The following is a 26,181-nucleotide window of genomic DNA, read 5'->3' on the forward strand; positions in this document are numbered from 1 at the left end:
AGGCTCACACAGACATCGTTCTGGCCTTTCTCAGATCTCACGGATGGAAAGTGAACATAGAAAAAAGTTCCCTGTCTCCGTCGACAAGAGTTCCTTTCTTGGGGACAATAACAGATTCTTTAGAAATGAAGATTTTCCTGACAGATGTCAGAAAGTCAAAACTTCTAAACGCTTGTCAAGATCTTCACTCTGTTCCACGACCTTCCATAGCTCAGTGCATGGAAGTAGTAGGGTTGAAGGTTGCAGCAATGGACATAGTTCCTTTTGCGCGAATTCATCTAAGACCATTACAACTGTGCATGCTGAAACAGTGGAATGGGACTATACAGACTTGTCTCCAGTGATCCAAGTAGATCAGAAGACCAGAGACTCACTCCGTTGTTGGCTAAACCAGGATCACCTGTCCCAGGGAATGAGCTTCCGCAGACCAGAGTGGGTCATCGTCACGACCGACGCCAGTCTCGTGGGCTGGGGCGCGGTCTGGGACTCCCTGAAAGCTCAGGGGCTATGGTCTCTGGAAGAGTCTCTTCTCCCGATAAACATTCTGGAACTGAGAGCGATATTCAATACTCTCAGGGCTTGGCCTCAACTAGCAAAGGCCAGATTCATAAGATTCCAATCAGACAACATGACGACTGTTGCTTACATCAACCATCAGGGGGGAACAAGGAGTTCCCTGGCGATGAGAGAAGTGACCAAAATCATAAAATGGGCGGAGGATCACTCCTGCCACCTATCTGCGATCCACATCCCAGGAGTGGAAAACTGGGAGGCGGATTATCTGAGTCGTCAGACATTCCATCCGGAGGAGTGGGAACTCCACCCGGAGATATTTGCCCAGTTGACTCAATTATGGGGCATTCCAGACATGGATCTGATGGCGTCTCGTCAGAACTTCAAGGTTCCTTGCTACGGGTCCAGATCCAGGGATCCCAAGGCGACTCTAGTGGATGCATTAGTAGCGCCTTGGACCTTCAACCTAGCTTATGTGTTTCCACCGTTTCCTCTCATTCCCAGGCTGGTAGCCAGGATCAAGCAGGAGAGGGCCTCGGTGATCTTGAAAGCTCCTGCGTGGCCACGCAGGACTTGGTATGCAGACCTGGTGAATATGTCATCGGCTCCACCATGGAAGCTACCTTTGAGACAGGATCTTCTAGTAAAAGGTCCATTCGAACATCCAAATCTAGTTTCCCTCCAGCTAACGGCTTGGAAATTGAACGCTTGATTTCTCTTGTTAAGTGTGTTCAGTCCACGGATCATCCATTACTTATGGGATATATTCTCCTTCCCAACAGGAAGTTGCAAGAGGATCACCCAAGCAGAGCTGCTATATAGCTCCTCCCCTCACATGTCATACCCAGTCATTCTCTTGCAACCCTCAACAAAGAAGGAGGTCGCGAGAGGAGCTGGAGTTTTTACTTAACTATTCTTCAATCAAAAGTTTGTTATTTTAAATGGCACCGGAGTGTGCTGTTTTTCTATCTCAGGCAGTATTTGGAAGAAGAAACTGCCTGCGTTTTTTATCTATGATCTTAGCAGGCGTAACTAAGATCCACTGGCTGTTCTCGACATTCTGAGGAGTGGGGTAACTTCAGACTGGGAATAGCATGCGGGGTCCTCCGCAAATGAGGTATGTGCGGTACTTTATTTTCTGGGAATGGAATTGACTAAGAAAATACTGCTGTTACCGTATGATGTAAGTACAGCCTTAAATGCAGTAGTAGCAACTGGTATCAGGCTGATAAATGTATGCGCAGTCGAGTTATATTCTAGGGACTAGAATTTGACTGAGATTTTGACTGAAATAATACCTAAGCCTTCTCTGCAGTGGTAGCGACTGGTAGCAGGCTTAGTGATAGCTTTGCATGACATTGAAAAATGTTGTTTTTTAATAAAACGTTTACTGGCATGTTATTCGTTTTTTGTGAGGTACTTTGGTGATAAATCGCTTTGGGCATGATTTTTTCCACATGGCTAACATATTTTTCTGCATGGAAACCGTTATATCAGGGCTCCCACTGTTGTGATTGAAGTGGGAGGGCCCTTGTTTTAGCGCCTTGTTGCGCAGTTAAAATTATTGCACAGTCTTTCTGCTTCTTCCTCCTTGATCCAGGACGTCTCTAGAGAGCTCAGGGGTCTGCAAATTTCATTTGTGAGGGAGGTAATCAGTCACAGCAGATCTGTGACAGTGTGCTGACTGTGATTAAAAGCGTTAAATCTTAATTGATATCTGTTTTATCCGTTTTGGGTATCGAGGGGTTAATCATCCTTTTGCTAATGGGCGCAATCCTCTGCTAATAGTACACTTCTTGTTAAGAATTGTTTAATTATATCTGTATTTTTGAAGCGCTGCAGCGTTTTTTATATTGCTTGTAAAACTTATTGAAAGTGATTTCCAAGCTTGTTATTTTCATTGCTAAGTCTGTTTTAAACATATCTGATTCAGAGGAAACTGTTTGTTCATCATGTTCAAAAGCCAATGTGGAGCCCAATAGAACGATGTGTACCAATTGTATTGATATTGCTTTGAATAAAAGTCATTCTGTACCGATAAAGAAGCTATCACCAGACAACGAGGGGGAAGTTATGCCGCCTAACTCTCCTCACGTGTCAGTACCTGCGTCTCCCGCTCGGGAGATGCGTAGGATTGAGACACCTGGTACATCTAGGCCCTTACAAATCACTTTACATGATATGGCTAATGTTATGAAAGAAGTATTATATAATATGCCCAAATTAAGGGGCAAACGCGATAGCTCTGGGTTAAAGACAGAGCGTGCTGATGACACGAGAGCCATGTCTGATACTGCATCACAACTTGCAGAACATGAGGACGGTGAGCTTCATTCTGTCGGTGACGGTTCTGATTCGGGGGGACCGGATTCATAAATTTCAAATTTTAAATTTAAGCTTGAGAACCTCCGTGTGTTACTAGGGGAGGTATTAGCGGCTCTGAATGATTGCGACACGGTGGCAATTCCAGAGAAATTGTGTAGGTTGGATAGATACTATGCGGTACCGGTGTGTACTGACGTTTTTCCTATACCAAAAAGACTTACAGAAATTATCAGTAAGGAGTGGGATAGACCCGGTGTGCCTTTTTCCCCTCCCCCGATATTTAGAAAAATGTTCCCTATAGACGCCACCACACGAGACTTATGGCAGACGGTCCCTAAGGTGGAGGGAGCAGTTTCTACGTTAGCCAAGCGTACCACTATCCCGGTGGAGGATAGCTGTGCTTTCTCAGATCCAATGGATAACAAATTAGAGGGTTATCTTAAGAAAATGTTTGTTCAACAGGGTTTTATATTGCAGCCTCTTGCATGCATTGCGCCTGTCACGGCTGCAGCGGCATTCTGGTTTGAGTCTCTGGAAGAGGCGATTCGCACAGAGCCGTTGGATGAGGCCTTGAGCAAAGTTAGAACCCTTAAGCAAGCTAATGCGTTTGTTTCAGATGCCGTAGTACATCTAACCAAACTTACGGCTAAAAATTCCGGATTCGCCATACTGGCGCGCAGAGCGCTCTGGCTTAAATCCTGGTCAGCGGATGTAACTTCCAAGTCTAAACTACTTAACATTCCTTTCAAAGGGCAGACCTTATTCGGGCCCGGCTTGAAGGAAATTATTGCTGACATTACGGGAGGTAAGGGCCATGCCCTTCCTCAGGACAGGGCCAAACCAAAGGCCAAACAGTCTAATTTTCGTGCCTTCCGTAACTTCAAGGCATGAGCAGCGTCGACTTCCTCCGCTCCAAAACAGGAAGGAACTACTGCTCGTTACAGACAAGGTTGGAGAGGCAACCAGTCATGGAACAAGGGCAAGCAGGCCAGAAAGCCTACTCCCGCCCCTAAGCATGAAGTCAGGGCCCCCTATCCAGAGACGGATTTAGTGGGGGGCAGACTTTCTCTCTTTGCCCAGGCTTGGGCAAGAGATGTGCAGGATCCCTGGACGTTAAAGATTATATCTCAGGGATACCTTCTGGATTTCAAATCATCTCCTCCACAAGGGAGGTTCCATCTTTCGAGGTTATCGACAAACCTAGTAAAGAGAGAGGCATTTCTACAATGTGTACAAGACCTCTTAATCATGGGGGTGATCCACTCAGTTCCGCGATCGGAACAGGGACAAGGATTTTACTCAAATCTATTTGTGGTTCCCAAAAAAGAGGGAACCTTCAGACCAATCTTGGACTTAAAGATCTTAAACAAATTCCTAAGGGTACCATCGTTCAAGATGGAAACCATTCGAACCATCCTACCCATGATCCAAGAGGGTCAATATATGACCACGGTGGACTTAAAGGATGCTTACCTTCATATACCGATTCACAAAGATCATTATCGGTACCTGAGGTTTGCCTTTCTAGACAGGCATTACCAGTTTGTGGCTCTTCCCTTCGGGTTAGCCACGGCCCCGAGAATTTTTACGAAGGTTCTGGGCTCACTTCTGGCGGTACTAAGACCACGAGGCATAGCGGTGGCTCCGTACCTAGACGACATTCTGATACAAGCGTCAAGTTTTCAGAATGCAAAGTCTCATACAGAGATAGTTCTAGCATTTCTGAGGTCGCATGGGTGGAAAGTGAATGTGGAAAAGAGTTCTCTGTTACCACTCACACGGGTTCCTTTTCTAGGGACTCTTATAGATTCTGTAGAGATGAAGATTTACCTGACGGAGTCCAGGTTATCAAAGATTCTCAATGCTTGCCGTGTCCTTCATTCCATTCGAAGCCCATCGGTAGCTCAGTGCATGGAGGTAATCGGCTTAATGGTAGCGGCAATGGACATAGTGCCATTTGCACGCCTGCATCTCAGACCGCTGCAACTATGCATGCTCAGTCAATGGAACGGGGATTACTCAGATCTGTCCCCTTTGCTAAATCTGGACCAGGAGACCAGAGATTCGCTTCTCTGGTGGTTGTCACCGGTTCATCTGTCCAAAGGAATGACCTTTCGCAGGCCAGATTGGACGATTGTAACAACGGATGCCAGCCTTCTAGGCTGGGGAGCAGTCTGGAATTCCCTGAAGGCTCAGGGATCGTGGACTCAGGAGGAGAAACTCCTCCCAATAAACATTCTAGAATTAAGAGCAATATTCAATGCTCTTCTGGCTTGGCCTCAGTTAGCAAAGCTGAGGTTCATCAGATTTCAGTCGGACAATATCACGACTGTGGCTTACATCAATCATCAAGGGGGAACCAGGAGTTCCCTAGCGATGTTGGAAGTCTCGAAGATAATTCGCTGGGCAGAGTCTCACTCTTGCCACCTGTCAGCGATTCACATCCCAGGCGTAGAGAACTGGGAGGCGGATTTCCTAAGTCGCCAGACTTTTCATCCGGGAGAGTGGGAACTTCACCCGGAGGTATTTGCTCAACTGATTCGTCGTTGGGGCAAACCGGATCTGGATCTCATGGCATCTCGCCAGAACGCGAAGCTTCCTTGTTACGGATCCAGGTCCAGGGACCCGGGAGCGGTGCTGGTAGATGCATTAGCAGCCCCTTGGGTTTTCAACATAGCTTAAGTGTTTCCACCATTTCCGTTGCTACCTCGGCTGATTCCCAGGATCAAACAGGAGAGGGCATCGGTAATTCTGATAGCGCCTGCGTGGCCACGCAGGACCTGGTATGCAGACCTAGTGGACATGTCGTCCTGTCCACCATGGTCTCTTCCTCTGAGGCAGGACCTTCTAATTCAGGGTCCTTTCAACCATCCAAACCTAATTTCTCTGAGGCTGACTGCCTGGAAATTGAACGCTTGATTCTATCAAAGCGTGGGTTTTCGGATTCGGTTATTGATACATTAATACAGGCTCGGAAACCTGTGACAAGAAAAATTTACCATAAGATATGGCGTAAATATTGGTGCGAATCCAAGAGTTACTCATGGAGTAAGGTTAGGATTCCTAGGATATTAGCTTTTCTACAAGAGGGTTTAGAAAAGGGTTTATCCGCTAGTTCGCTAAAGGGACAGATTTCAGCTCTGTCTATTCTTTTACACAAACGTCTGGCAGAGCATCCAGACGTCCAGGCCTTTTGTCAGGCTTTGGCTAGAATTAAACCTGTGTTTAAAGCTGTTGCTCCTCCGTGGAGCTTAAACTTGGTTCTTAAAGTTCTTCAAGGTGTTCCGTTTGAACCCCTTCATTCCATTGATATTAAGCTTTTATCTTGGAAAGTTTTGTTTTTGATGGCTATTTCCTCGGCTCGAAGAGTCTCTGAGTTATCTGCCTTACATTGTGATTCTCCTTATCTGATCTTTCATTCAGACAAGGTAGTTCTGCGTACTAAACCTGGGTTTTTACCTAAGGTTGTTTCTAACAGGAATATCAATCAAGAGATTGTTGTTCCATCGTTATGTCCTAATCCTTCTTCAAAGAAGGAACGTCTTTTGCATAATCTAGACGTGGTCCGTGCTCTGAAGTTCTACTTACAGGCAACTAAAGATTTTAGACAAACTTCTTCTCTGTTTGTCGTTTACTCTGGACAGAGGAGAGGTCAAAAGGCTTCGGCTACCTCTCTCTCTTTTTGGCTTCGTAGCATAATACGTTTAGCCTATGAGACTGCTGGACAGCAGCCTCCTGAAAGAATTACAGCTCATTCCACTAGAGCTGTGGCTTCTACCTGGGTCTTTAAGAATGAGGCTTCTGTTGAACATATTTGCAAGGCTGCAACTTGGTCTTCACTTCATACTTTTTCCAAATTTTCCAAATTTGACACTTTCGCTTCTTCGGAGGCTGATTTTGGGAGAAAGGTTCTACAGGCAGTGGTTCCTTCTGTTTAATGTTCCTGCCTTGTCCCTCCCATCATCCGTGTACTTAGCTTTGGTATTGGTATCCCATAAGTAATGGATGACCCGTGGACTGAACACACTTAACAAGAGAAAACATAATTTATGCTTACCTGATAAATTTATTTCTCTTGTAGTGTGTTCAGTCCACGGCCCGCCCTGTCTTTTTTTGAGGCAGGTTCTAAATTTTAAAATTATAACTCCAGTCACCACTGCACCTTATAGTTTCTCCTTTCTTGTCTTGTTTCGGTCGAATGACTGGATATGACATGTGAGGGGAGGAGCTATATAGCAGCTCTGCTTGGGTGATCCTCTTGCAACTTCCTGTTGGGAAGGAGAATATATCCCATAAGTAATGGATGACCCGTGGACTGAACACACTACAAGAGAAATAAATTTATCAGGTAAGCATAAATTATGTTTTTATCTAAGCGTGGGTTTTCGGATTCTGTAATAGATACTCTGGTACAAGCCAGAAAACCTGTAACTAGAGAAATTTACCATAAAATATGGAAAAGATATATCTGTTGGTGTGAATCCAAGGGATTCTCATGGAGTAAGATCAAAATTCCTAGGATCCTTTCCTTTCTACAAGAAGGTTTGGATAAGGGATTATCAGCGAGTTCTCTAAAGGGACAGATTTCTGCTTTATCTGTCTTGTTACACAAACGACTGACAGCTGTGCCTGATGTTCAAGCTTTTGTTCAGGCTTTGGTCAGGATCAAGCCTGTTTACAGACCTCTGACTCCTCCCTGGAGTCTGAATTTAGTTCTTTCAGTTCTTCAAGGGGTTCCGTTTGAACCTCTACATTCCATAGATATCAAGATGTTATCTTGGAAAGTTCTGTTTTTGGTTGCTATTTCTTCTGCTAGAAGAGTTTCTGAGTTATCTGCTTTGCAGTGTAATCCGCCCTATCTGGTGTTCCATTCAGATAAGGTTGTTTTGCGTACTAAACCTGGTTTCCTTCCAAAGGTTGTTTCCAACAAGAATATTAACCAGGAAATAGTTGTGCCTTCTTTGTGTCCGAATCCAGTTTCAAAGAAGGAACGTTTGTTACACAATTTAGATGTAGTTCGTGCTTTAAAGTTCTATTTAGAAGCAACAAAGGATTTCAGACAAACGTCTTCTCTGTTTGTCGTTTATTCTGGCAAGAGGAGAGGTCAAAAAGCTACTGCTACCTCTCTTTCCTTTTGGCTAAAAAGCATCATCCGATTGGCTTACGAGACTGCCGGACGGCAGCCTCCTGAACCCATCACAGCTCACTCTACTAGGGCTGTGGCTTCCACATGGGCCTTCAAGAACAAGGCTTCTGTTGATCAGATATGTAAGGCAGCGACTTGGTCTTCCCTGCACACTTTTGCCAAATTCTACAAATTTGATACTTTTGCTTCTTCGGAGGCTATTTTTGGGAGAAAGGTTTTGCAAGCCGTGGTGCCTTCTGTTTAGGTAAACCTGATTGGCTCCCTCCCTTCATCCGTGTCCTAAAGCTTTGGTATTGGTTCCCACAAGTTATGGATGACGCCGTGGACCGGACACACCAATGTTGGAGAAAACAGAATTTATGCTTACCTGATAAATTACTTTCTCCAACGGTGTGTCCGGTCCACGGCCCGCCCTGGTTTTTTAATCAGGTTTGATGAATTTCTTTCTTTAACTACAGTCACCACGGCACCTTATGGTTTCTCCTGTTTTTTCTCCTGTCCGTCGGTCGAATGACTGGGGTGGGCGGAGCCTAGGAGGGACTATATGGACAGCTTTTGCTGTGCTCTTTGCCATTTCCTGTAGGGGAAGAGAATATTCCCACAAGTTATGGATGACGCTGTGGACCGGACACACCGTTGGAGAAAGTAATTTATCAGGTAAGCATAAATTCTGTTTTTTTTGTGGTAGTTTGAGCTCGTCAGGTTTACCGCTGGTATTACAAGTTTAAAGTAAATGTGATCGCAATTATGATTTATTCTAGAATGATTACCGCATCCTCAGAGCTCTGGTTAACTATTTTGTGAAACTAAAAAGTATCACAAAACATCAAAAATACATTACAAAGTACAATTACACTCATAATAACACCATCTAATAAATTGTTTTTTAAAAAAATATTGACACAAAAGTTATAAAGGCTCAACGATAGGTGTTAGGAAAAAAAAGGCAGACAAAGGACTTTAGCATGAGATACATACATATACATCTCTAAAGCTGTATATGTATGTATATATATATATATATATATATATATATATATATATATATATATATATATATATATATATATATATATATATGTGTGTGTTTATAAACAGATATTCCTTTATAGATCTGTATATATCTATATGTATTTATGAATAAATATAACATATTCTATGTGAAAAACATTGGAATGTTATATATTCATATTTTCATGTCAGGTTAGCGCACTTGAGAATATGCAATCTATAATAATATATAATAAGTGAAATATCTATTTAGAAATACATAGAACATATTCTGCTATATGCAGAACATTGGAATGTCAAATATTTACAGTAAATATACACTCTAACACTTTATTAAATATTTATATTGCATAAATATGTTTTTTTATTTTTTCATCTACTTAACTGCAAAGGGCTCCAATGCACTTCTATATATGTGTACATATGTATTTATATGTGTCTGTAAATATATATACTATATATATATATATATATATATATATATATATATATATATATATATATATATATATATATATATATATATACATATATATAAACATAGATATATACATACATATACATTTTTAAATATGTATAAGTATGTATCTCAGTGTTAGTGAATGTAAAGTTTAATGAAAAAGTGCCCGGTTTTTTAAAATACTCTTAAAAATAGGGGCACTTTCATTCATTAAACTTAATATTTAAGCGTTTTTTTTTTTTTTAAATACTTACCTTTTTCCTTATGACAGCAGACCGGCGATCTTCCTTCCGCAGCTCCTGCTGTACTTAGCACAGCAATGATGAATCTGGCTTCCTCCAATCATTGCGTGCACCCCAAGGCATCCAGCTCGTGAGGCCACACAATGATTGGAGGAAGATGGATTCGTCATTGATATGCTAAGTACAGTAGGAGCTGCGGGCGGAGGAGCGCCAGTCTGCTGTCACAAGGAAAAAGGTAAGTATTTAAAAAAAAATAATTAAAAAACGGGAACTTTCTTATTAAACTTTACATTCACTTTAAAGCCCCTTGCCTGCCTTTTTTTCTAACACCTGAGATCTCATATATTTGAGCCTTAATAAAAAGAGACTGTCTACTCCAGGATTTTTATTGTTTTAAAAAAAAGATAATCCCTTTATTACCCATTCTCCAGTTTTGCATAACCAACAATGTTATATTAATATACTTTTTACCTCTGTGATTAACTTGTATCTAAGCTTCTGTAGACTGCCCCTTTATTTCAGTTCTTTTGACAGACTTGCATTTTAGCCAATCAGTGTGGACTCCTAGGTAACTCCACGGGCGTGAGCACAATGTTATCTATATGGCACACATGAACTAACGCCATCTAGCTGTGAAAGCTAGAGGCAGCCTTCAATGGCTTAGAAATTAGCATATGAGCCAACCTAGGTTTAGATTTCAACAAAGAATACCAAGAAAACAAAGCACCTATATAATTACAATTGACAAAATAGGGGTCCTCAGGGCTGCCAATGGTTAAAATTGGCACTATTACTGTAGGTATATTCCCCAGAATGTCCTAGGGCAATCAGGTACCTGAAATTAGAAAAAAATGAGTCAGAAGGAGAGCAGTCTCCTGGCTATACCTTCTAATAGCCTCTGGTCTTTGTCTGTGCTGTGTTAAGTAACTTACCTGAAGTTGCACCCCTCCACTGGCTTACCAGGCGCCAAGTGGCAGCAGCATCCAGTAGAGTGCCCATCCAGTGCTGACATGTATACCGCAGAGGATAGCTGAAGGAAATACCTGTATCCCACAGAGGGAGGCTAAGGATAAGTCCCTGCGACGCCTGAGGGTAGTTATAGCTGAAATCATATAGGGAGATACTGTGCACATACAGTGGTATTGAAAATAATCAAACCCCCCCCCTTGAAAATAATCACAGTTTGTTGCTTTGCAGCCTGAAATAAAGACAGATACAGTTTTTGTTTATCCAGTTGTAATTACTCAGTGCAACTTATAACATCCAAGTTAAAGATATAGCACCAACATATCATGAAAAAATTGACAATTCAATAACAGAATCACTGAGTTGGAATAAGGATCACCCCTTCCTAAAATTACTTGTAAACTCAATCAGGTGTTGCTAATCACCTTCTCAACAGCACACACAAATTTGACCTTCAACTGTGATAATCTGTGGGCATATTGATTAGCTCAGCATGAAAAGAGCTTTCCTTGAGCATCTCACTCCCTGGTAGTGCAACTGAAGCAAACAATCAACTATGGGTGGCAAGACACTGTCAAAAGATCTCTGGGATAATGTTGTGGACAGGCACAATTCAGAAGATGGATACAAGACAATATCAAAGGCTTTATCAATGCCTAGAAGCACAGAGAAGTCTATTATTAGGAAGTAGAAGTTATCTGGTACAACATAGATGCTCTCTGGATCTGGACGTCGCTCCAAACTGGATGAAAGAGCCAGGAGGAAACTGGTCAGAGAAGCTACCAAGAGGCCCACAGCAACTCGAATGCAGTTGCAGGAATTTATGACAAAGAGTGGTCATTGTGTGACAGCAATATCACAAATTCTCCACAAATGTGCCTTGTATGGGAGGGTTGCAAGAAAAAAGCCATGCAACAAGAAATGCCACATGCAGTCATGACTGAGCTTTGCCATAACACACCTAGGAGATTCTAAGGCCACATGGAAAAAGGTGTTATGGTCAGAGGAGACTAAAACACCAAACAATATTTCTGGAGGATATCCAATACAGCTCACCATCCAAATAACACCATACCTAAAGTAAAGGATGGAGGTGGTAATATCCTGTTATGGGGGTGTTTCTCTGCAGCAGGCACTGGAGCACTTATCAGGATAGAAGGGATAATGGATGGGGCAAAATGCCACCAAATTCTTGAGGAAAATCTGCTGCCCTCTGCCAAGAAGTTGTCAAACGGTCACCATCAAATGTAATGGAACTGGATCAGTTCTGCAAAGAAGAGTGGGCAAATATTGCACAGTCTAGATGTGCAATGTTAGTAGAGACATATCCCAACAGACTAAAGGCTATAATTAAAGCAAAACGTGGTTCAACAAAAGACTGACACAAGGGGGGGATCCTTTCTCCAAATCAGTGATTCTGTTTTTGAATTGTCTTTATTTTTGCCTGACATGTTGGTGTTATATCTTTCAGTTGGATGTAAGTTGCACTGATTTATAATAACTGGATAAACAAATACTGTGTCTGTCTTTATTTCAGGCTGCAAAGCAACAAAATGTGATTATTTTCAAGGGGGGGGGGGTGATTAATTTCAATACCCACTGTAGCAGGGTATTCCTATGTCCCTGTATCATTCAGCTGCTGTGAAATATCTTCAGTCGACTTTGGGAACAATATATCCCAGGGATAAGGGACTTACATTGGTTTGAGCTCCAAAACATTAATCCAAAATCAAGTAGCCTAAACATCTCTGTGCAACCTTCTCCTGAGAGGCCAAAAACAAAAAAAGTAAATTGTAAAGTTGTTTAAATCTGCATGCTGTATCTGAATTATGAAATATTTTTTTTTGTGTTTTATGTCCCTTTAACTGAGTAGGGCATCTCTTCCACTGTATTTGCTTGGTCTTCTAAAAAAAAAAAACCATCTCACAGAAAAGCACCTATGTTGAAGTTTAAATGCAATTTGTGCAAAACACAGAGCTGTGATATTGCTCAGCAGTAAAGGGGTTAAATATAAGTTTACTCTGATTTTTATTTCCTGTTAAACATATGTTGAATGAATTGCGTCACTAAATCAATGTCTGACACAAAACCAATTATAATCTGTCCCATGACCTAGTATCTGTTACAACACCTTCTTTGGTTAAGTCTATTTTTGATTCACTTGCAGCACCTTTTCCTTTTACCCCTTGTCACTGATGTCCTGGAAAGCTAAGTTACACAAATGCAGTAGAGGTTGTGCTGGTAATATGCTTTTTTTACAGTATTGCTTTTTGTAAATTTACTAGAAATATATGTGAAATAGGACCATACTATAAAATACATATTTAAATGCACAACTATAATCAGTTGTTTTTTCTGTTTCTTTTTTAATACTGAAAAAAATAAAATTTGGGTTTAGTGTCATTTTAATGTACAACATTAACAGACGTTTAGAACGGAAGATTTTTTATTTTTTTTTCTTATCCAGTTTTTAATATAAAATACATCACATCTATCTGATTTTGTAAACTTATATATATTGTTTCTTTCATGATTCAGATAGAGCATGCAATTTTAACCATCTTTCTAATTTACTCCTATTGTCAAATTTTCTTCGTTCTATTGGAATCTTTATTTAAAAAAGCAGGAATGTAAGCATACAAGCAGGCCCATCTTTGGTTCAGCACCTGGGTAGCGCTTGCTGGTTGGTGGCTAAATGTAGCTACCAATCAGCAAGAACAACCCAGATTGTTCACCAAAAATGGGCTGGCATCTAAACTTACATTCTTGCTTTTCAAATAAAGATTCCAAGATAATGAAGAAAATTTGATAATAGGAGTAAATTGATAATAGGATCAAATTAGAAAGTTGCATAAAATTGCATGCTCTATCTGAATCATGAAAGAAAACATTTGGGTTTAGTAACCCTTTAAAGGGACATTATACACTCATTTTTTCTTTGCATAAATGTTTTGTAGATGATCTATTTATATAGCCCATTAAGTTTTTTCTTAAAAAAAAATGTTTCATTTTGCTTATTTTTAAATAACATTGCTTTCTCCAACATAGGTGTGTCCGGTCCACGGCGTCATCCTTACTTGTGGGATATTCTCTTCCCCAACAGGAAATGGCAAAGAGCCCAGCAAAGCTGGTCACATGATCCCTCCTAGGCTCCGCCTACCCCAGTCATTCTCTTTGCCGTTGTACAGGCAACATCTCCACGGAGATGGCTTAGAGTTTTTTAGTGTTTAACTGTAGTTTTTTATTATTCAATCAAGAGTTTGTTATTTTGAAATAGTGCTGGTATGTACTATTTACTCAGAAACAGAAAAGAGATGAAGATTTCTGTTTGTATGAGGAAAATGATTTTAGCAACCGTAACTAAAATCCATGGCTGTTCCACACAGGACTGTTGAGAGCAATTAACTTCAGTTGGGGGAACAGTGTGCAGTCTCTTGCTGCTTGAGGTATGACACATTCTAACAAGACGATGTAATGCTGGAAGCTGTCATTTTCCCTATGGGATCCGGTAAGCCATGTTTATTACGATCGTAAATAAGGGCTTCACAAGGGCTTATTTAGACTGTAGACTTTTCTGGGCTAAATCGATTCATTATTAACACATATTTAGCCTTGAGGAATCATTTTATCTGGGTATTTTGATATAATAATATCGGCAGGCACTGTATTAGACACCTTATTTCTTAGGGGCTTTCCCAAAGCATAAGCAGAGTCTCATTTTCGCGCCGGTGTGGCGCACTTGTTTTTGAGAGGCATGGCATGCAGTCGCATGTGAGAGGAGCTCTGATACTTAGAAAAGACTTTCTGAAGGCGTCTTTGGTATCGTATTCCCCTTTGGGTTTGGTTGGGTCTCAGCAAAGCAGATACCAGGGACTGTAAAGGGGTTAAAGCTTAAAACGGCTTATTTTAAGGGTTAAAGCTTCCAAATTTGGTGTGCAATATTTTTAAGGCTTTAAGACACTGTGGTGAAAATTTGGTGAATTTTGAACAATTCCTTCATGTGTTTTCGCAATTGCAGTAATAAAGTGTATTCAGTTTAAAATTTAAAGTGACAGTAACGGTTTTATTTTAAAACGTTTTTTGTACTTTCTTATCAAGTTTATGCCTGTTTAACATGTCTGAACTACCAGATAGACTGTGTTCTGAATGTGGGGAAGCCAGAATTCCTATTCATTTAAATAAATGTGATTTATGTGATAATGACAATGATGCCCAAGATGATTCCTCAAGTGAGGGGAGTAAGCATGGTACTGCATCATTCCCTCCTTCGTCTACACGAGTCTTGCCCACTCAGGAGGCCCCTAGTACATCTAGCGCGCCAATACTCCTTACTATGCAACAATTAACGGCTGTAATGGATAATTCTGTCAAAAACATTTTAGCCAAAATGAACCCTTGTCAGCGTAAGCGTGGCTGCTCTGTTTTAGTTACTGAAGAGCATGACGACGCTGATATTAATATCTCTGAAGGGCCCCTAACCCAATCTGAGGGGGCCAGGGAGGTTTTGTCTGAGGGAGAAATTACTGATTCAGGGAACATTTCTCATCAGGCTGAATCTGATGTGATTACATTTAAATTTAAGTTGGAACATCTCCGCATTTTGCTTAAGGAGGTATTATCCACTCTGGATGATTGTGAAAAGTTGGTCATCCCAGAGAAACTATGTAAAATGGACAAGTTCCTAGAGGTGCCGGGGCTCCCAGAAGCTTTTCCTATACCCAAGCGGGTGGCGGACATTGTTAATAAAGAATGGGAAAGGCCCGGTATTCCTTTCGTCCCTCCCCCCATATTTAAAAAATTGTTTCCTATGGTCGACCCCAGAAAGGACTTATGGCAGTCAGTCCCCAAGGTCGAGGGAGCGGTTTCTACTTTAAACAAACGCACCACTATACCCATAGAGGATAGTTGTGCTTTCAAAGATCCTATGGATAAAAAATTAGAAGGTTTGCTTAAAAAGATGTTTGTTCAGCAGGGTTACCTTCTACAACCCATTTCATGCATTGTCCCTGTCACTACAGCCGCATATTTCTGGTTTGATGAACTGATAAAGGTGCTCGATAGTGATTCTCCTCCTTATGAGGAGATTATGGACAGAATCAATGCTCTCAAATTGGCTAATTCTTTCACTCTAGACGCCACTTTGCAATTGGCTAGGTTAGCGGCTAAGAATTCTGGGTTTGCTATTGTGGCGCGCAGAGCGCTTTGGTTGAAATCTTGGTCGGCTGATGCGTCTTCCAAGAACAAGCTACTAAACATTCCTTTCAAGGGGAAAACGCTGTTTGGCCCTGACTTGAAAGAGATTATCTCTGATATCACTGGGGGTAAGGGCCACGCCCTTCCTCAGGATCGGCCTTTCAAGGCAAAAAATAGACCTAATTTTCGTCCCTTTCGTAAAAACGGACCAGCCCAAAGTGCTACGTCCTCTAAGCAAGAGGGTAATACTTCTCAAGCCAAGCCAGCTTGGAGACCAATGCAAGGCTGGAACAAGGGAAAGCAGGCCAAGAAACCTGCCACTGCTACCAAGACAGCATGAAATATTGGCCCCCGATCCGGGACCGGATCTGGTGGGGGGCAGACTCTCTCTCTTCGCTCAGGCTTGGGCAAGAGATGTTCTGGATCCTTGGGCGCTAGAAATAGTCTCCCAGGGTTATCTTCTGGAATTCAAGGGACTTCCCCCAAGGGGAAGGTTCCACAGGTCTCAGTTGTCTTCAGACCACATAAAAAGACAGGCGTTCTTACATTGTGTAGAAGACCTGTTAAAAATGGGAGTGATTCATCCTGTTCCATTAAGAGAACAAGGGATGGGGTTCTACTCCAATCTGTTCATAGTTCCCAAAAAAGAGGGAACGTTCAGACCAATCTTAGATCTCAAGATCTTAAACAAATTTCTCAAGGTCCCATCGTTCAAGATGGAAACCATTCGAACTATCCTTCCTTCCATCCAGGAAGGTCAATTCATGACCACGGTGGATTTAAAGGATGCGTATCTACATATTCCTATCCACAAGGAACATCATCGGTTCCTAAGGTTTGCATTCCTGGACAAACATTACCAGTTTGTGGCGCTTCCTTTCGGATTAGCCACTGCTCCAAGGATTTTCACAAAGGTACTAGGGTCCCTTCTAGCGGTGCTAAGACCAAGGGGCATTGCAGTAGTACCTTACCTGGACGACATTCTGATTCAAGCGTCGTCCCTCCCTCGAGCAAAGGCTCACACGGACATCGTCCTGGCCTTTCTCAGGTCTCACGGCTGTAGGAAAAGAGTTCACTATCCCCGTCAACAAGGGTTCCCTTCTTGGGAACAATTATAGACTCCTCAGAAATGAGGATTTTTCTAACAGAGGCCAGAAAAACAAAACTTCTGGACTCTTGTCGGATACTTCATTCCGTTCCTCTTCCTTCCGTAGCTCAGTGCATGGAAGTGATCGGGTTGATGGTAGCGGCAATGGACATAGTTCCTTTTGCGCGCATTCATCTAAGACCATTACAACTGTGCATGCTCAGTCAGTGGAATGGGGACTATACAGACTTGTCTCCAAAGATACAAGTAAATCAGAGGACCAGAGACTCACTCCGTTGGTGGCTGTCCCTGGACAACCTGTCACAAGGGATGACATTCCGCAGACCAGAGTGGGTCATTGTCACGACCGACGCCAGTCTGATGGGCTGGGGCGCGGTCTGGGGATCCCTGAAAGCTCAGGGTCTTTGGTCTCGGGAAGAATCTCTTCTACCGATAAATATTCTGGAACTGAGAGCGATATTCAATGCTCTCAAGGCTTGGCCTCAGCTAGCGAGGACCAAGTTCATACGGTTTCAATCAGACAACATGACGACTGTTGCGTACATCAACCATCAGGGGGGAACAAGGAGTTCCCTAGCGATGGAAGAAGTGACCAAGATTATTCTATGGGCGGAGTCTCACTCCTGCCACCTGTCTGCTATCCACATCCCGGGAGTGGAAAATTGGGAAGCGGATTTTCTGAGTCGTCAGACATTGCATCCGGGGGAGTGGGAACTCCATCCGGAAATCTTTGCCCAAGTCACTCAGCTGTGGGGCATTCCAGACATGGATCTAATGGCCTCTCGTCAGAACTTCAAAGTTCCCTCCTACGGGTCCAGATCCAGGGATCCCAAGGCGGCTCTAGTGGATGCACTAGTAGCACCTTGGACCTTCAAACTAGCTTATGTGTTCCCGCCGTTTCCTCTCATCCCCAGGCTGGTAGCCAGGATCAATCAGGAGAGGGCGTCGGTGATCTTGATAGCTCCTGCGTGGCCACGCAGGACTTGGTATGCAGATCTGGTGAATATGTCATCGGCTCCACCTTGGAAGCTACCTTTGAGACGAGACCTTCTTGTTCAGGGTCCGTTCGAACATCCGAATCTGGTTTCACTCCAGCTGACTGCTTGGAGATTGAACGCTTGATTTTATCGAAGCGAGGTTTCTCAGATTCTGTTATCGATACTCTTGTTCAGGCCAGAAAGCCTGTAACTAGAAAGATTTACCACAAAATTTGGAAAAAATATATCTGTTGGTGTGAATCTAAAGGATTCCCTTGGGACAAGGTTAAGATTCCTAGGATTCTATCCTTCCTTCAAGAAGGATTGGAAAAAGGATTATCGGCAAGTTCCCTGAAAGGACAGATTTCTGCCTTGTCGGTGTTACTTCACAAAAAGCTGGCAGCTGTGCCAGATGTTCAAGCCTTTGTTCAGGCTCTGGTTAGAATCAAGCCTGTTTACAAACCTTTGACTCCTCCTTGGAGTCTCAATTTAGTTCTTTCAGTTCTTCAGGGGGTTCCGTTTGAACCCTTACATTCCGTTGATATTAAGTTATTATCTTGGAAAGTTTTGTTTTTAGTTGCAATTTCTTCTGCTAGAAGAGTTTCAGAATTATCTGCTCTGCAGTGTTCTCCTCCTTATCTGGTGTTCCATGCAGATAAGGTGGTTTTACGTACTAAACCTGGTTTTCTTCCAAAAGTTGTTTCTAACAAAAACATTAACCAGGAGATTATCGTACCTTCTCTGTGTCCGAAACCAGTTTCAAAGAAGGAACGTTTGTTGCACAATTTGGATGTTGTTCGCGCTCTAAAATTCTATTTAGATGCTACAAAGGATTTTAGACAAACATCTTCCTTGTTTGTTGTTTATTCAGGTAAAAGGAGAGGTCAAAAAGCAACTTCTACCTCTCTCTCTTTTTGGATTAAAAGCATCATCAGATTGGCTTACGAGACTGCCGGACGGCAGCCTCCCGAAAGAATCACAGCTCATTCCACTAGGGCTGTGGCTTCCACATGGGCCTTCAAGAACGAGGCTTCTGTTGATCAGATATGTAGGGCAGCGACTTGGTCTTCACTGCACACTTTTACCAAATTTTACAAGTTTGATACTTTTGCTTCTTCTGAGGCTATTTTTGGGAGAAAGGTTTTGCAAGCCGTGGTGCCTTCCATTTAGGTGACCTGATTTGCTCCCTCCCTTCATCCGTGTCCTAAAGCTTTGGTATTGGTTCCCACAAGTAAGGATGACGCCGTGGACCGGACACACCTATGTTGGAGAAAACAGAATTTATGTTTACCTGATAAATTTCTTTCTCCAACGGTGTGTCCGGTCCACGGCCCGCCCTGGTTTTTTAATCAGGTCTGATAATTTATTTTCTTTAACTACAGTCACCACGGTACCATATGGTTTCTCCTATGCAAATATTCCTCCTTAACGTCGGTCGAATGACTGGGGTAGGCGGAGCCTAGGAGGGATCATGTGACCAGCTTTGCTGGGCTCTTTGCCATTTCCTGTTGGGGAAGAGAATATCCCACAAGTAAGGATGACGCCGTGGACCGGACACACCGTTGGAGAAAGAAATTTATCAGGTAAACATAAATTCTGTTTTTTTTTTTCCAACAAAGCTAAACTGAGAGCTTCTAAGTAAGTTTTTAAACAGTTTTATACTGGATTTTTATATCAATATCTGTGCATCTTATTCTTTATAGTAGTGTCTATTACATGGAGTTATATGAAAATGAGTGTATACTGTCCCTTTAAGTATCTCTTGATAGAGAACCACCTGCAAACACTGTGTGATTTTACTCAAACTGACGTATTAATAATCCATATTTTACGTTAATAACCCAGAGACAGATAATGATGTGCAACTATTTTAAAAACTTTTCAACATAAAATGAATCATTATGTATTAAGACACATGTGAAATATATTGAGTATAAGATTTTATTTTTTTCAAAGGTGCAAAATGTAATAAAAAACACTTCTATCCGACTTCTATTTGAATGACAATAAAATCTCAAATTTTAAACATGTATACCAATTCTAAAGAATTAAAGGGGACACAAATCCAGAACTGCTTGTTTGTTTTACAATGGCTTTCTAAGTATGATAAACATGTTCTCACAACACAATCCAATGTAGATTTCTTAATAACATCCGAATGTGTACCCACACTAACCCTATCTCCAGCCTGCCTCATTCCCCAGTGCTTTTTTTGTTGTCAATTTTCTGAGGCAGGATGGAGCAGCCAATCAGAAGCTGTAAAACAATGGCGCATTCTGTCTCTGCCTATAATGAGGCTTAGTATAATACTCAGTGACCAGTTTTTCTGTGCATGCAAGATTGGTCACTGCATATTATACTATACTTACAAGGGACACCCTTAGCATTTGCGGGGCCCTGTGCAAGACAAATTACTACACAGCAGGAGCATGCACCTTTATTTTCAATAGCAGCAAGTGTCACAGCTTCTGATTGGCTTTACTGCCTGCTGCAGAAAATTGAGGAAAAAAAAGCACTGGGAAGCAGGGCAAACTAGAGATAGGGTAAGTGTCTGTATACAAGGGGACCATGTTGGATTACTCTATGGGGATAGAAACATAGAAACATAGAATTTGACGGTAGATAAGAACCAAAAAGGCCCATCAAGTCTAACCATATTACATGTTACTTTTTCCTTAGGATAGCCTTATGCATGTCCCAGGCATTTTTAAATTCCTTTACAGTCTTTGTGTTTACCACCTCAAATGGAAGTTCATTCCATGAATCCACCACCCTTTCTGTAAAAAAATGCTTTCTTAAATTTCTCCTGAATCTGCTACTCTCTAACTTTAGATTGTGACCCCTTGTTTTGGCATTTATTTATTTGTGAAAAATGCTTTCAGCTTCTATTTTATTAAGTCCCTTCATATATTTGAAGGTTTCTATCATGTCACCTCTTTCCCTTCTATCCTCTAAACTATACATATTTAGATCATAGAGTCTTTCTTTGTACGTTTTATATTTTAGACCATGTACCATTTTAGTAGCCTCCTTTGGACAGCTTCTAGTTTATTTATATCTTTCTGAAGATATGGTCTCCAGAACTGTACACAGTATTCCAGATTTGGTCTAACTAATGATCTGTAAAGTGGCATAAGAACCTTGCTATTTCTGCTACTAAAACCTTTTCCAATGCAACCAAGCATTTGACTGGCCTTGCTGGCTGCACTGCGGCATTGTGTACCAAATTTGAAATCATCTGAAATAATAATTCCCAAATCCCTTTCTTCTTTAGTTACAGTCAGTAATGTACCATTGAGACTATAATTGGCCTTTGGGTTTTTGGATCCTATATGCATAATTTTGCTCTTGGTAATATTAAATTTCAGATCCCATTTATTTGACCAGTCCTCTAGTTTATTAATATCACAGTTCATTTGATCAACTCCTCCTGGAACATCTACCCTGTTACAATTTTTTTTATCATCAGCAAACAAGCCCCACCTTGCTGACATAACTGTTAGAGTGTCCAGTGAATGGTAGAAAATGATAAGAGCATGTAATTTATACTATAAAGCACAGTGTAAGTTTATGTTGCTAATCTCCATTACAGAGTAGACCTCATATATAAGAACCCTATTACAGTGTTTTTATATCTCTGGTTAGGACCCACTATCCTTAAAGAATGCGGCAAGGGTGTTGACCATTTCACTGTCAGCCCAAACTTGTACTTATTAGCCAGGCTTGACACCATTAAACCACTTAGTGCCTCTGTAATACCTTCTCTAGAAATTTCCTCTGTGATATAGAAGGTGTCCATTGGTTACTTATTGGTGGGAATTTTTGAGCCTTGCTGCGTATTTTGCAGCCTATCACTCCACTTTGTTTTACTGACCCATATTGTGCCATAGGTTAGATCTCTCTCTGTCTGCACCTCTTGCAGACTCAGCCCCTCTAACTGGCAGAACCCTCTAACTCCTTCCTGTGATACGTATCTCTTACAGGCTCTGCCACAGTTGTCCATAATAGTGATATATGTGGGGAACTGACTGCTTTTTATAGTGTCCCTTGTAGCACAATTGACAGAAGTGAAATTAGGGGCATCACTATCTCAAAACACCTTTCCTGTCAAAATAATTGCAATTTGTTAAAGCAGGGATGGGGAACCTTGGCCTTCCTGATGTTTCAGAACTACATTATCCACAATGCTTAGGCACTCTGAAGTCCAGTTGAGCATCATGGGAAATGTAGTTCCGAAACATCTGGAGGGCCAAGATTCCCCATCCCTGCGTTAAAGCTATTGGAAAAATTCAAATAAAGCTGTGAAAAGTTATTTGTAAAGTGTTTTTTGATGGATTACATTTAGCAACATTCAAGTATATTATCTGTGTGAAAATGAATGCGGGTATAATAGAAACATACTCTAGGATTTTGTGTGCGAAAAGATAGATAGATAGAAAGATAGATAGAGGAAGATTGATGGGTATAGATAGATAGATATCGACGATAGGTAAAGTAGAGATAGACAGACAGACCAATGCATCGATAGATAGGCATATAGATAGATATATAACAGACAGAGATAGATAGAGTAGAGATAGACAGACTGACCGATCGATAGATGGACAGATAGATGGATATATAACAGATAGATAGACAGACATAAGGAAGATAGGTTAGATAGTGTCACGGATTCCAGAGCATCCAGGCTTCCCCCCACCCCCCTACTACCTGGCTAACTTCCTTTTACACCAGATTTGGCCATTTAATGGCTTACAAGATCTCACTGACTCTTGCTGTGTGTTGTTTTGCTGTGTTGTATCTTGTCAGAGAAGAGCTGATCTCTGACCGGGAAATCCCTCCTAGGCTGGCCGATCTCCTGGAACTGCCGGTCGGCCGCATCAAGGTCAAACACCCGCTAGCTTTAACCCTGGTCGCTCCAGCGACCCTTTGCCCCAGAGCTCCGCTCTTTTGGGGATCAATAGCCCCTAGGGAGTACAAGAGGTGGGATAATTACCGGAGAAGAGCTCCTTTGGGAACTGGGGTTTTTGGACACCCCTACCCCCCTATATTTACCGTGCTTTCACTCCGGTCCCCAGTAACGAATCACGCCGCTTTTTGAACTATGGCATCTGGGGACCGAGAACTTTCAAACGACACCCTGGAAGTACCGCCGCTCCCCCAGGATCACCCAGAAAACCACCACCTCTGGGTCTTGGGATTCTGTGGGACTGTGGTTGCTATGGCCGGTGCCAGCCTATCTGGAGGGGCGGGATTGGTGGGAGATTTGAGATTTAGATAAGACCCTTTGTGTGTGTGTGTGTGTGTGTATATAAGGCGAGTGTGTTTCACAATAAAATCAGTTCTTGTTTCACCTGAATGCTAGTCTGTCTAGTTATTTGGGAGGGGATTGCTATAATCACATTCTCTGCTACATAGCGGCTTGTTCTGGGTATCGGAAGGAACCCTCTGGCAGAGCTATCTAATTGGGGTAGCCGGAGTCCGCCACAGGGTGGGACCCTGAATACTGGTGCTGTCTAGGTATCAGGGTGGGCTACAGGCTGTAGTCACTTGCCAGCTACACAGCTACAGTCGGCAGGGAGGAAGCAGGACCCCTCTTGATGGGACTACCCAGTCGGGGTAGCCGGGGTATCCGTCACAGATAGATAGAGATAAAAATTAGATAGATGATAGATAGATAGATAGATATAGACTGACAGACATAAAGAGAAATCTAATTGTGCATTCTTTTCTTTTTTAGGTGCAGGTGTTTGGACTTTACTCAAGAGAAGGATTGCATGAAATCTTTGACTGTCCGATCAAAGTGAGTAGATTTTCCACTTTTATATTTCGATTAGACAATGTTTCTTTGCCTGAGAAACTAAAAAGATTAGATTTCTACCCTATTGAACAATATTTGCCAAGCAGTCCTGGGTGGCAGGCTCATAAGAACATGGGCCGTCTCTTCTGCGGCTCAGCTTTATTATAAATGTTGCAATTGCTTTGTGCACAGCACTTTGAAATATATTGATATGACAGTCATAATAATAACAACAATAGCTAATCCTTTGTTATTTGTTTCCTCTACCAATTACTGTTTTATGTTTTCACTTGATTCATCATTTCCTCAAGGTTTTAAAAAAGACAAATGGAAATTGTGTGGCAGGTAATGCTACCTTGTCTATTATGACAAAGCAGTGGTAATCGGTTTTCTAGTTTGATTGGCAATAAGGTTGTTAATATGGATAAGCTTTTGCTAAACAGGTGAAGTGTTTCTATTAACTTTTGTTTCTCAAACTAATGTTAAACAATATACAGAAATACCATTTTTATTCTTACTATGTTTAATCACTTGGTCGTTAATTATGTAAAATTAAGAGCTGATATTGATTATGCGTATCTTTTCATTTTGTAATTATCTTTTAGTCTTTCCATCCTTTTGTTTTTCATTTATTTCAATCAGTTTATTTTACCAGAGTGATCATTAAATTAAAGGGATATGAAACCCAAATTTTTTTCTTGTGTGATTCAGACAGAGCATACAATTAGTTTCCTATTGCTTTTTATTATAAAATTTGCTTTGTTTCTAAAGTATTCTTTGTTGAAGAGTTACCTAGGTAGGTGTCTGGAGCACTATATAGCAGGAAATAGTGCTGCCATCTAGTTCTTTTGCGAATGGATAACTTTCCCGCAAAACAGCTGCTATATAGTGCTCATCATATGTGCATGCTCCTGAGCTTACCAAGAAAACAAAGAAAAATTTGATAATAGAAGTAAATTAGAAAGTTGTTTAAAATTGGGTGTTCTAGCTGAATCATGCGAGAAAATGTTTGGCTTTCATGCCCTTTAAAAGGACACTGAACCCAATTTTTGCCTTTTATGATTCAGATAGAGCATGGAATTTTAAGCAACTTTCTAATTTACTCCTATTATCAATTTTTCTTTGTTCTCTTGCTATCTTTATTTTAAAAGCAGGAATGTAAATCTTAGCAGCCAGACCATTTTAGGTTCAGCACCATGGATAGCACTTGCTTATTGGAGGCTTACATTTACCCACCAATAAGCAAGCATAACCCAGGTTCTCAACCAAAAATGGTCCGGATCCTATGCATCACATTCCTGCTTTTTTAAATAAAGATAGCAAGAGAATGAAGAAAAAATGATAATAGGAGTTAAGTAGAAAGTTGCTTAAATTTGCATGCTCTATCAAAATCATGAAAGAAAACATTTGGGTTTAGTGTTCCTTTAAAAAGACATAAAGGAGCAAAAATAAAATGCTCTTAAGTGCTAGAGCATTTTATTATTGCACTATTGCTTGAACAGAAAGATGGGGACATCAAAAGAAAAGCTGCTCCTTTGCCTTTCTGTAGAGCCTTCCTGACTATATATTGAGGTAATTACAGGTCAATTACAATGTTATGCTTACCATCAATAATAAATACTATTAGAACAGACTTAAAGTGAATGTAAATTTAAATGAATAAGCGCCCGTTTTTTTAAAAATACTACTAAAAACAGGAGCACTTTATTCATTAAAATTTACATTGAAGTGTTTTTTTTTTTTTAAATACCTTTTTCTTTACGAAAACCAGACCGGCCATCCTCCGCCTGCTGTACTTAGCATATCGATGACGAAACCGGCTTCCTCTAATCGTGGCCTCACAAGCTGGATGCCTTGGGGTGCTCGCAATGTTTGGAGAAAGCTGGTTTCGTCATTGCAGTGTTAAGTACAGAGGAGCTCCGGGCGGAGGATCATCGGTCTGGTTTTCCTAAAGAAAAAGGTAAGTATTTTTTTTTTAGAAAACGCTTCAATGTAAATTTTAATGAAAGAAAGTACCCCTGTTTTTAATAGTGTTTTAAAAAAACGGGCACTTCATTTAAATTTACATTCACTTTAAAGTGATTGAAGACCAATTGTTACATCATCAAGGTGAATTAATATATGTAACATACAACTAAAACTGTAATTCACTTAAATTATAAGAAGAGTAGTGTTATCTTGTTTTCTTTTTTAAATATCCCAAATGAAAAGTTAAATATTTAAAAGATAAAGATAGGTTCCCCAATTGCTAAGTAGTGTCAACTCTTTGATAAATCAACAAGCTAGTGTAGAATGGATGGGGGGGAATAGGGGGAAAGGTAAAACAAAACAAATAGGGCCCTGACTGTGTGTAAAATTGTGCATAATACAATTTTAATTATTTTTTATTTTAACATTGTAATCTAGAAGTCAGGCAATATGGCGACAAATTATAGGGGCT

At 41.1% G+C, this 26,181-nt stretch overlaps 1 protein-coding gene across 2 annotated transcripts in view; it reads left to right on the plus strand.

Moving 5' to 3' along the window:
* Positions 1-26,181, plus strand: part of VPS41 (VPS41 subunit of HOPS complex) — an 809,562-nt gene that overhangs the window by 375,950 nt on the left and 407,431 nt on the right. For both annotated transcript variants that reach the window (XM_053714423.1, XM_053714424.1), the window contains exon 6: positions 23,682-23,744. In XM_053714423.1, the coding sequence (XP_053570398.1) occupies positions 23,682-23,744 (63 nt within the window). The remainder of the gene's footprint in view (positions 1-23,681; positions 23,745-26,181) is intronic.

This window comes from Bombina bombina, chromosome 5 (genome assembly GCF_027579735.1).
Source record: "Bombina bombina isolate aBomBom1 chromosome 5, aBomBom1.pri, whole genome shotgun sequence".
In the NCBI taxonomy this organism is placed as follows: Eukaryota; Metazoa; Chordata; class Amphibia; order Anura; family Bombinatoridae; genus Bombina; species Bombina bombina.